Genomic DNA, 12226 nt, shown 5'->3' with positions numbered 1-12226 from the left:
TCCCAGATTTACATCCTGTGCTGCTTGATATATGAATTTACATTACTTTTATATTTACATTATTTTGTCTTAGAAAGCCCAAGCTGAGAAATTACTATCAAACCTGGCCAGTGATACCCCTGCAGTGATAGGAAAAAGCTTAATGAAACCTGTAGCAGGGAAGAGGGGGAGTGGAGAGGTAGAGAGAGTGAGGTTCCTGAAACCCAGGCCATAAAAGATTCTAACAGGGGTGGCACATGGGTAGCCCTGATACAGATTAACTCATCCAAAAAGCATAGAACACATAAGAAAGGAAACAGTCTACCATGAATGAGACAAGAGACACTATAAGCCATGAGGTTGAACGGGAGATAATTACCTGTTGTGTAATTTACCTCCTTAACTACAGCTCTCCTGGGCCACCATACCACACCATGCTTTTCCTTACTTTCCAATACTTAGATATGACATTTCTATGATAAAAATTTTTTCAAATTTTTCATATTATTTCTGTTGCATATCTCAAACCATGCAGTTACAACTCTAATTTTGCTTATAAAAAATTGGTTAAAAAAAAAAAGATTGGTCTTATTCAATATAGCTCCAATTTTAAGAAGTGAAGTATTTAATTTGTTTTTCATGTTTGCACACTATAATCATATTCCAGATAACTTAAGCAATATTGACCTTTCTTTTAAAAAAATGCAGTTAATTATACAAAAATTCTAAAATGTCATCGGATCATCTTTACGTGTCATCATCATACTCACCACAGAATGAAATCTGAGCTCTGAAATCGATGGTAACACCGCGCTGGCCACAGAGGTAGGCATAGTGGGCAAGAGCATTGCAGAGACAGGCGCTTCCACACTTGCAAGTGTCATGGCGGCACAGCTGATAGTACAGTCCAGGGCTGATGTAGATGTGGCAAGGAGCAAAGAGCTCTTTGTGGATAACATCACAGTGTGCTGCGTATCCAACTAACAGACAAGCCCCCCCCCCAAAAAAAACTCCATTAGCACTTCATTTACCAGTCTAGATCATACCCCTAAGTGCCAAATTCCAGAACTATCTAAGCATCTTGCTTTCCTAGATATATACTGAATTGCATATTATTTTCAACAAGAATCAATATTTTCCATTTACTCTGTTTTGTTGGTTTGTTTTTACTTTTAGTAATATTGGTCACAGCCCTTACTCCATGTTTAATAATCTTTTAGCCAAAAAAACAGTATTGTGTTATAGCTGAATAATAGGAGCACAGAAGGGTCCATAGAAATGGCCTAAATCACCCCATTGTCTGCAGATCTTCATAGAAAATTGCCCCAATTCTGTTGTAAAGAATTGGTGAGTATTGGAAGGCTTATCTCCAGACAGCCACACACAGTGAGAGTGCTGCCAGATTGTGGATGCCATGGCAACTCCCTGGAATACACAACTATCCAGGAAGGATTGGGAAACATCTCATTCCAATGAAGTCTCCGGGGTAAATGTCATGTGGCAGTTACCATATAATCATCAAATACAATGTCTGCACAAGGCACAGTGTCTGGCCAATATCAGGAGCTGAATAATGTGTGATAAATGAATCTATGAATGCATGAGTAAACGAATAATGAATAGAAATTAGGGATTGGACCACATGCTAAAGGCCATGAAATATAACTACCAAGCCATTTGGGGAGGTTTGGGTGATCATTTCTTGAAATTTATTGACTTTGCCCTAGAATAACTGATCAGATAGAATTATGGAAGTAACCAAGTTTGACAAAACAATCTAGACCCCATCTATCTTAAAAAAAACCTGAACTCAGCCATAAAAAAAGAATGAGGTCTTGCCATTTGCAACGACGTGGAGGGATCTAGAGAGTATTATGCTAAGCGAAATAAGTCAGTCAGAGGAAGACAAATATCATATGATTTCACTCATATGTGGAATGTAAGAAACAAAACAAATGAACATGGCGGGGGCAAGAACCAAGAAGCAGACGTTTAACTATAGAGAACAAACTGAGGGTTGTTGAAGGGGAAGTGAGTGGGGAATGGGTTAAATGAATGATGGGTGTGAAGGAGAGCACCTGTGATGAGCACCAGGTGTTATATATAAGTGATAAATCACTTCTACACCTGAAACTAAGATTACACTCTATGTTAACTAATTGGAATTCAAAGAAAAACAACCTGAACTTATTCTGTTAAGTATTTTAAATATATTTATTATTGGTAAGGAACACATGGTAATTATCTGAGCATTATATTTTGCATTGCTATCATATGTATATGAAAACAAGTAACTTAGACTATAATGACTATAACAGCCTTCTATTGGCATGCATTCTTCTAATCCCCAGGAACTCCAAAGCAAAGGAATACATCAGTGTGCCCTGAAGATTTGTAGATCAAAAAATATTCTTACTAACATTAAGTAAAAGGGTGCCTCAAGAAGATCCTTGTGAAAAAAAATATCCTTCAGAATCCACTTCAGAATTACTAACTTTTATCTATTTTCTTTTATGGGGGATTTTCTATGTTTACCTATCTGAAATTTTTTAAAAAATGGATCATGGCAAAGGTTAAGAAGAATAATATCTAGAATATGTGTCATAGAAGACATGAGATGGGGATAAAATGATAAAATATGTATAATAAAATGGCAGGTAGTAAGGGAGATCATAAAAGACCAGAGGGAAACTAAATTTATCCTTTATACTCTAGTCCAACTTTTACATGTCATTAAAAAAAAACAAAAAATAAAGTTACTGCAATATCAAAGAGGGAATCAAGAAAGTTAGAAACAAACCGAGCAAGACTAATGGAAGGAGAAGGAAATCTATTAGTAGAAATTCGAGGATAGAATAGGGGAGAAAGTATCATTAAATGGGAGTGAGATTAAAACTATTGAATTATGGAGACCACAAGACTTTAGTCTAATCCCCTTATTATATATAGGAAAAATGACCAAAGTGTTAACAATCTTCTACAAGTTTAGAAGCTAGCTTAGATAGAACATCAGCAGCACTGAAGCATTATCTTGTGTTCTTTCCAGGATACCAAAACTGTAAGTAATAATAAGGACCATATGATAATCAACAAAATCCTTTCAAACAACCACTACAAAATCCAGAGACTGTACTGGATTCTTATGGGTACTCAACCAATATTAATAATATATTAAAGACATACATAGAAACAGTAAGTTAGCCAAAATAATTAAAGGAACAAATTAAAATTATAAAAATATTTACTTAAGCACGGTATTAATTTTTTCACGGTGATTTCACTATATATATATAAATATATATATAAATATATATAAATATATATATAAATATATATAAATATATATAAATATATATATAACTATATATATAAATATATATATATATAAAATATGTCTTCTTTTATTGATCAGTGAAATAGTCTTTCACATAAGTTTGCTGTGGCTTTAGTAAAAAAACACAGCCAACATTTCTTGGCATGTTTGTTGCACTGTCATTGCAAATTGGAACTCTGGAGCATGACATTCTCAAATTGTTGCACACTTGATGGTACAGCCTTTCTTGGATCACTGGCTTCTGCTTATGACGCCATAATATGCAGTATGAGAAGGAACTGGTAATGTGATAGTAATAGAAGAATCTGTATGAGCCGTCACACTATGGAACTGAAGTCGAACATTGCAAGACTGTAACAGCATTATTACAGTATTTCCCAAGATTTTTCTGTAGCATTTAAAGAATCTGAAATCTCCAAAATGCTAGCCCATATGTGTGAAGAATTTAGGGATTTGTTAACACCTACAATAAGTACATTGGTAAATGCAAACTAGTAAATAAAATAGTCATTTTCTGGAGTTCTTTTAAAAAATAACCTAGATTAGATAAAGAGGCATATCTAATTCTCTAATTTTATAAGATCACAGTAACATATGGAATTTTCCTCATGAAGGAAGAAGGACTTACTGTTTTGTTGATTAATGTTGCAGGGGTCCACCATAGGAACATGAACAGGTGCAAAACAAGTGGTGGAAACTCTCCAGGCGTTGGCATGAAGTTGTGGGGTACCTTCTATCATGCCTGATGGAGAACTAGAGAGCAAAGATAATATGCATCTTAGTCTTTTCCATTCATTTCATTTGTTCATAGTCTTCAACTATTGAAAAGGAGAATACTATTCTTTTTTAATTTACAAAGAAACTTAGAGCTTAAAATGTTCTATTTTTTAAAAACACACTAGGCATTAGCTTCCTGTTATTAAGACTTCGTAAGGTGTCCCATTATGGTTATCCATGGTTTTATTTCATAATCACCTCAACCTTGTGAAGAAAATACAATTTCCATTTTTAAGAGAAAGCAAAGTAGCAGCTCAGAGAAATATCAACAGTCATTCAGCTGATAAGTGTCAGAGCCAAGATTCAGATTGAGTTCTAACCGTTGTAATGAAACATCATTCACACAACCAAATCACTAATGAGAGTGTGGTCTAGGGCTCATGGGCAGAGGTAGAGGTGGGTAGCTCACACGATTCTTTTTAGTTTAAAGACGAATGTCCCAAGTATAAATAGCTTATATTTCTGATTCAATATTTTGTTTCCATTATGAGCACGGAAATACTGAAGTTACCATCCTGAAGTTACCAAACAAAACAAAAGAAAAGTGAGGGAAAATGGTAGAAAAGCCATACTTCATTCGAGGTTGCTCACTTCTTCAGTTTCCTCAGAAAAACAAAATGGAAAAGGAACATCTGTCCTTCTGAAATCAGGCTTATAAACCACAACAGCATTGAAGAGCCAAACTAAGATGCCCCCTCCAGCAGCCATCAAGATTTACTAACTCATCAACCAATATTTAGCAAGCGACAATCCCTAATGGACACTGTACCACCCACTGTCAAAACTACCTAGAGAATCAGGTTGGACTAGTCTCCTGTAGGAAGCTCTGACCAGGCAAAACTTGACTAATGAAAGCCCCAACAACATGCCCAAATAGTAGAGTAGGCTTTATTTCAGCTTTCTAACTTGTCCTAAATTAACTGCTTTGGTTACCATTGACCTGCCACTAGGAATTATATGGAACTTCTCACCACAGTGGCTGAGAAAGGAGAGTAAAAAGGAGCTTCACAAGCCATTCCACAACACTCATCCCTTGTCCCCACTCTTGCACCTCTCCCTCTCCCTCAAAATTAAACCATTCAAGAACTGTAAAGAATTACGGCAAACACCTAATGGCAAATCTCACTTTGTTCAAACAAGAACACTGAGACTCAAAGAAATTGAAGAGCACTTGCTCTTTGCTTCCTTTCCCTCTCCTTCCCTCTTCACCCCTACAAAGGACAATAAAATAGGTCAAGGTGATGGGTGTAGTCGGGGTTCCCAGGAGGAACTGACTCAGAGCTTGGCTCTCGTATTTCATTGAATTGGCTTGAAACAATAAATACCAAAAAAAGAGGAGGAACTAAAATGTAGACCCATTTACTTATCACATTTTATAAAATACCCCATGGCTCACCATATTTAACTTAGTGTAACAAGATTTTCAAGTAATTAATATTTTCCATTCTACTATGTTTGCAGATTCGCATTAACCTTTATGAAGCAAGGAATTTTACCTGTTTTTTTTGGATAGCTAAACATTGTTCAAAAGTTATCTCTGCCTTTGAAATATTATCCTGCGCTGTTATCACGCCTGAATGTTTATACAGGGAGGAGACTGGTGCCTAATAAAAAGGCAGACAGATCTGCCATCTGTTAAACACTGACTGCTAACCCATTCTGATAAACAAAGACGAGAAACAAGGCTTCAACTTCTTTTCTGCACATCTTAGCCGAACCACTTAATATAGTCTGTTTCATGAGTGTGATAAAGATATTGATATTCTGAGCTACAAATAAATGAAACATAACTAAATAAGCTGAAAACAAATTAGTCACACAGAAGAAAAAATAAAATAAATTCTCTTCTGAACTTTAGAATTTTAAATGCCAGTTCTTCTTGTCCGTCCAAATTCTCTTCTTGGTGCCCTATTAAAAGTCCTACTTCCAAAAAATAAAACATGACAAGACCAGATACACAACCCATAAGAGATCTTGATCTCTTACACTGGAGGGGAGGGAGTGGAGGTATGGGGAAACTGAGCGAGGGACATTAAGGAGGGCACGTGATGTAATGAGCACTGGGTGTTACATAAGACTGATGAATCACAGGCCTGTCCTCTGAAACCAATAGTACATTATATGTTAATTAATTGAATTTAAATTTAAAAATTTATTTTAAAAAAGTCCTACCTCGATGTAGTTCAACTATCTACTGCATATGAGGCTCTACGTTAGTTCCTAAGAACAGAAGGATTGAGGAATTGATCGTTACTCTCAAAGCCCTCATAGTTTCAACTGGAAACCAGACAGAAAAGAGACAGATTTTCATAGATAAGAGAGTCAAAGTTAACTTCGTCTGATGGGATATGAGCTCATGTTTTGAAGCAAATAAATTCTGAATTGGGTTGAACAATATGTAGGAATTCACAAGAAAGATTAGGAGGCGGAAGAAATCCCAAATAGGAAAAATATGCAGAAGGGTTTTAAAAAAAATAGGATATTTGAAAAAAATATATTTTTTAAATGGTATTTGAGGAATGGCTTGTCCATGAAATGTTCCCTAGCTTCCCAGCCCATACTGACCTCAAAATCCCTGCTGTGTTTCTAGCCACCACCACACAACTCAACATTTAACATCTTGAAATTACCTCAGTGTTTTTATATGTAGTTGATTAATACCTTAGGTCGACCTAATTATTTCTTGAAGGCTGTTATCCCCTCCTGACTTGCAATACAAGCTGTCTGGTGATGGAAACCATGTGATCCTGCTTAAATCGCCCCACAGTGCTTAGCACAAGAACAGGTGCCCAAGCATTTTCATTAAATTACACACTGCGTCTTCTCACAGGTGGGTGAAACTGCTTTGCCAGTACAAGGGGTACAACTGTCCTGTATTGCTTTTCTTCTGATGAAACACCAACTATCATAAAGTCCAGTTGACCTAGATGCCAAAAGGTTGCTTTAGAGGTATCATTCATACCAAAGGATATTCATATTTTTAAGGTATAACTTACTATCATTAATACCCAATGATATTGAGTTTTTTTAAAAAGCAGTGCATGTTCAAAAATAAAATACTGTTAAGCTTGATAGGCAACAGGGGAGACAATCAAGGGGTGGTTATTCTATGTGTTACCCCATGGACTCTGAGTCACACCACCCAAATTCAAAGCCCAGCTCGACCATATTTGGGCTAAATGACTTTGAGCTATTTACTTGCCACTTTGGTGCCTCTGTGAGTTCCTTTATCTATAAAACAGAGCTACTACTCAGGGGTTTGCTATAAAATTTAAATAGATGATCACGTGAAGCTCTTGGAACAGTGATGACTAAGCTGTTATTAGTTAAGTAAACGTTTTCAATGAAAGAATTCGTATCCTCTAAATTACTAGACATTAAATCATGTTAGCTGTCCAGAAATCATACTTACAGGAAATCATCCCTTATGTTCCCATTAAAAGTGCCACACAGACCTAGTGTTCTTCTTTTCCATGCACTGGTGAGCTGAATATAAATTCTTTCGCCATCTACAGCAAACAGAATCTTTAAACCAAATGTGGTTTTTAGAAGAATAAATAAGGATGACAGAGTTTGAATTTCAACAATTCCTGTGGGAAAAGAACATACATAAATCAGCTTTGAGATTCATAGGTAGTGTTGTGAAATGCTAGCATACAACACCAGAACTCTTCTTTCAAGAGACCAGGAACTAGAATTTAAATAAAAACTTCAAACATTTTTTAAAAGAGCGAGGAGGGCACAGAGCAGAGAGGCTCCCGGTTCCTGCTCCTGTGCTCCAGGGCCAATTTTTGCCACCTTGTGCTTTCTTTTCTAATGTTTCCTTCTGCCTCTCCTTTCTGGATCTTCAGATCTTTTTGATAGATTACCATGTCCACAGGTAATTTCCGCTGGCAAGCATCTCTTGGCAGGTCTGGACAGTCCTTAGCATTTGAAATCTGTCCTCTTTTTTTTTTTTTTTAACGTGTGTGTGTGTGTGTGTGTGTGTGTGTGTGTGAACTTTTCCACACACTGGTCATGATTCAATAAGGAAATGGAACTTTCCTCAAAACTTCCCCATTCCCTTGAGAATGTAAGCAAAAAGAGGAGCAAAGGACTGGAGATGTAGCGTTTTACGAGACACCTTTAGAGACAAGAAACTTCTGTCCAAGTCTGAACTGATGAGTTATTGCCAGCACAATATATAGGAACAGTTGCTCCTGTATCCGGACCGTAATTTCTACCATCATTCTGGTCACCACACCCAGAAATTGGAGAATCATTCTTTGATCACTTTGTCCCCCTTGTTGCCCTTCCCCAACTGGTCACCAGGTTCAGACCACTTTTTTTTCTAAGTAATTTTTCAAGCTGTCTTCTTTCTATCTCCATTGTCACTGCCCTACATCAGTTCCTCCTCCTTCCCTGCATGCCCTACTTCAGAATCATCCTAATTACTGTCCAGGTTTCCTGCCAGCATCTCTTAAAGCCATTTCCACACTGTTGCCATAGTAGTCTACCAAAAAAAAAAAAAAAAGACTGTATCAGTCTTCCCATTAACACTTATTATTTATTTGGTTGAACCATATGAGATTGTTATCTTTGTACATAAGAGTGGTCAAATAATGATAATGTCATATTCAATTTCATATCAAGTTCAACTTCTTAGCACGACAATGAATAGCATGACCATGTAATTCATAACACAAATTGGGACCTCTCTGGGAGTGAGAGTATTAACAATAACTACGCTGGAACACAGTCAGGAACAAGAAAACCATAACGATGCCCTGCATATAAGGCTTTCCCCAGTCTTCATCCCCACCTATGTCTCTCTTCTCATGGCTAGACAATCTCCATGACCCTCTTCAGGCTTCAGCGGTCCCAAAGTAGCGATGGTTTTCCCTAAACATACCACACAGTTCTACACCTCCTCGTTTTGCATAGAATGGTTTCCCCTCCTCCTTCATCCTGACAGTCCTCAGCTTTGAATGCTGAACAAGACATCACCTCCTTCAGAAAACTTGCCTGACTATTCCTGCACACTCCTGCCCAAGGCGGGATGTGCTGCACTCACTTAGACCCCCAAAGTCCCTGTGCATATCTTTCAGTTTATCATATCTTATGTAAGTGGCTGTTTGCTTGTAACTCTCCTCTTGCAAACTCTAGGCCACTTGAGGTGAATACCAGTTCCCACAAACATGGTCATCTCTGAGGTGCCTAGCTGAGGACCTGGCAACACATAGGCACTCAAATGTTAGGTTAGTCAGCCAATGGGAGAAGACTTCATTCAGCTTGTTTTATTGTTGTTGTTAATGTAGAGAAAGTACATCATTGCTTCTTACCATTCAGATTGAAGCCTTGGTTAGGACTGGTAAGGATCTGTCCTCCCCTACTAAGGGTCACTTGTTTGTTAAGATCATCCTCCAAAATCAGAGTTATAGACTGAAGACAGACCAAGCCAAGGTTCTGCATAAAAATCAAATCATCAGTTAAAAGAATGAGAGGGAAATAGACGTAGAAAGAGGCAGTGATAATGGGAGAGGGGAATGAGAAAAAGCAAGGGAGAGACAGGGGAGAAGAAAGGAGAAAGAGAGTGCACGTAGATAACAATTTCTGGCATGTAGAAGGCTTGCATATAAGTAATATAATAAAGTAATTACCACATTATCTTATATAGCCCCATTCCTAATAAAATATGGATTTATATGGTACATTAAGTATACCATATACATACCTATATTTTACATAGAACATTAAATAAAAATGTTCTCAACAAAGTGCCAATAATTATGTTTTCCATAGCGCATTAAGTACCTCTCCAAATTCACGTAAGTGGCATATTAGACATAAAAAATTCAATAAGGAAAAGAACAAGGAGAATTATGATTCTATATGGAAAGCTTATTGAGATTCTTGATGTATTGCAAAGGAAAAAATCAAACTGTAAAAGAAAGCCAATAAAGAGCTCAGAATTTTTGTTGGAAATAACCATTTCACATTGGAATAAAGCTAGAAAATTAAAGATTTCTGCAAAATTTTGACTATCTGGCTGAAGGAGAGGAAAACCTGTGTATCTTTACAAATAACTGTTGTGTTTATTTGAAGAAAAGTTGTAAAATATTTTAGTATGCTAAGAAATTCATGTCTATTTAGAATATATGAGGTCTACTCACTCCTGTCAAGAATCACCTCTTAAAAGTAGTAGTTTTTGAAATAACCAAAAACTTAGGTCCATTGTGCAATCATTCATGAAATGTTCAAAAAACTATACATACAAATACCATTTTTAGGTAAGAAAATACAATTAAATACATAATATTTAATCTAAAACACATACATTTTCACATTTTAATATCAAATTAGGATGCATCATATAGTCAATAGTAAAACATAGATTACCAACATTTTTTCTTCCTTTGTGAAATGTAGAATAATGATGCATCTTAACAATCATTTTTGAAGAAAATAACTGTACCCATTCATATTATCACTCTTAACCTAGAATTAAACTTGAGTAAAAAAACAAAACAAAACAAAGAACATTCCTCTGGCCATTTTGAGATGTTCCTACCTGTTCACAGTGAGCTTTCTGTAAAGTAATTGTGAATTTATCTTTTCCAGTTCCTTTCACAAGGATGTATTGGCACATTCCAATAAAAGAATAATGTTGACCATCAAACGTTGTAAAATGAGAATCACCCACAACAGAGCATTGAACTACCAAAAAAATAATCACAAAAATAAGAAAAGATTAAAAGAAGAGGGAGAGAGAGAAGAAGAAGAAGGCGGAGGAAGAAATCATGTTTATTGTTAAAAAAGCAGAAAGTTGACTTAGGGTAAATAATCATGCATCAAAAAGAATAACTAAAGTGTCTAAAATGTACTAGTTTGATGAACTTACTAGATTATGTTATTATATTTAACTTAAAATTTATTAAATGACAGCTCTTCCATGTAATTTTTAGGTACTGTAATATTTATACTACTTGAATAAATCTTTACCAGTTTCCTACTCAAAGTTATCCTTTATTCAATTTTCCATTTATGCTCCGAATATCTGGATTTATTCATCATTACATCTCTTGTTATACATGAGATGTGCATAAAAAATCATTGCTATCTTCCTTCAATTTAAAGAAAATTGAGACTTTTTCTTTAAAAACATTTAAAAGATTTACCTGGACAGTCATGCTCAGTGCAGTTCCAAACTCCACCAACACATACACTAAATGAAATTATAAGTATATTAATTACTGGTATAGAGAAACTATATTAATGTTTGCATCAATGTATTGATTGATGTACCAAAACATACCATGTTTATAGATTCAGAATAATCTGACTTGAAAAATACATCGACAGAAGTTCGATTAACTGATAAATTTGGACTGACCAGTACCTAAATTTTCATTTATTGTGAGTCTTACTTAAATCACTAAAGATGATACAAAGAGAATACAGAATGGTCAAGAACAAAAGTCCTCTGCAGACAGAAAACTTCTGTTTTATGTTCTTTTCTCATTGCTTAAACTAAAAAAAGCCACACACGAAAAGTATTTACCTATATTCTTAGAGAAATATTCATGAACAGTTAATATATTATCTCACCTATTACAAATTAAGGAAGTTTCTTTTGAGGATCATCAGACATTAAAGAGAGAAAAGATGTCCTCTTCTGTAAGATAAATTCTGTCTTCTGGTAGCAAAAAGAGTTGGAGGAGAGAAGGATGGAAACAGAGTCTCTGACAGGCAGGAGCTTGAATCTGTATCTAAGAACATGGCTGGTAATCTACCTGCATGTCACTTACGATACACTGACAGCAAAGGGAAAAGGGCCTGATGACATTTATACCTGCTTCCTTATAAGATTTCCCTGGAGGGATTCGATGCTTTCCTAGAATAGTCTTAGTTAGCTAACATAATAAGAAATCCTAAATGTCTCTAATCATGGCCAAGTATTGGCAATATGGAGAGTCACTTTTTCAAGTACCCAATAGAGAAGGCCAGGAGCACCATCAAGTTCTAATAGTAAAAGTACATGCAAAGTATGGGTTATAAATACGAAGAAAATGCAACAGAGAGATGCATTACAGGGGTATATGGTTTGATGGAATTATTACTAAGGGAAGTGAGATGAATTAAATCATAAAAGAAATG

At 35.8% G+C, this 12226-nt stretch overlaps 1 protein-coding gene across 6 annotated transcripts in view; it reads right to left on the bottom strand.

The window, feature by feature from the left end:
- OTOGL (otogelin like) overlaps positions 1-12226 on the bottom strand; it is a 127732-nt gene that overhangs the window by 84406 nt on the left and 31100 nt on the right. For all 6 annotated transcript variants that reach the window (XM_034644027.1, XM_034644026.1, XM_034644029.1 and 3 more), the window contains exons 14-19: positions 11248-11294; positions 10641-10786; positions 9412-9535; positions 7503-7680; positions 3942-4066; positions 750-959 (exon numbers count right to left, since the gene is read on the bottom strand). In XM_034644027.1, coding sequence (XP_034499918.1) covers positions 750-959; positions 3942-4066; positions 7503-7680; positions 9412-9535; positions 10641-10786; positions 11248-11294 — 830 coding nt within the window. The remainder of the gene's footprint in view (positions 1-749; positions 960-3941; positions 4067-7502; positions 7681-9411; positions 9536-10640; positions 10787-11247; positions 11295-12226) is intronic.

Source organism: Ailuropoda melanoleuca, chromosome 15 (genome assembly GCF_002007445.2).
Source record: "Ailuropoda melanoleuca isolate Jingjing chromosome 15, ASM200744v2, whole genome shotgun sequence".
NCBI lineage: Eukaryota > Metazoa > Chordata > Mammalia > Carnivora > Ursidae > Ailuropoda > Ailuropoda melanoleuca.
Note: the sequence above shows the minus strand (reverse complement) of the source record. Positions and strands in the feature narration are given on the sequence as shown.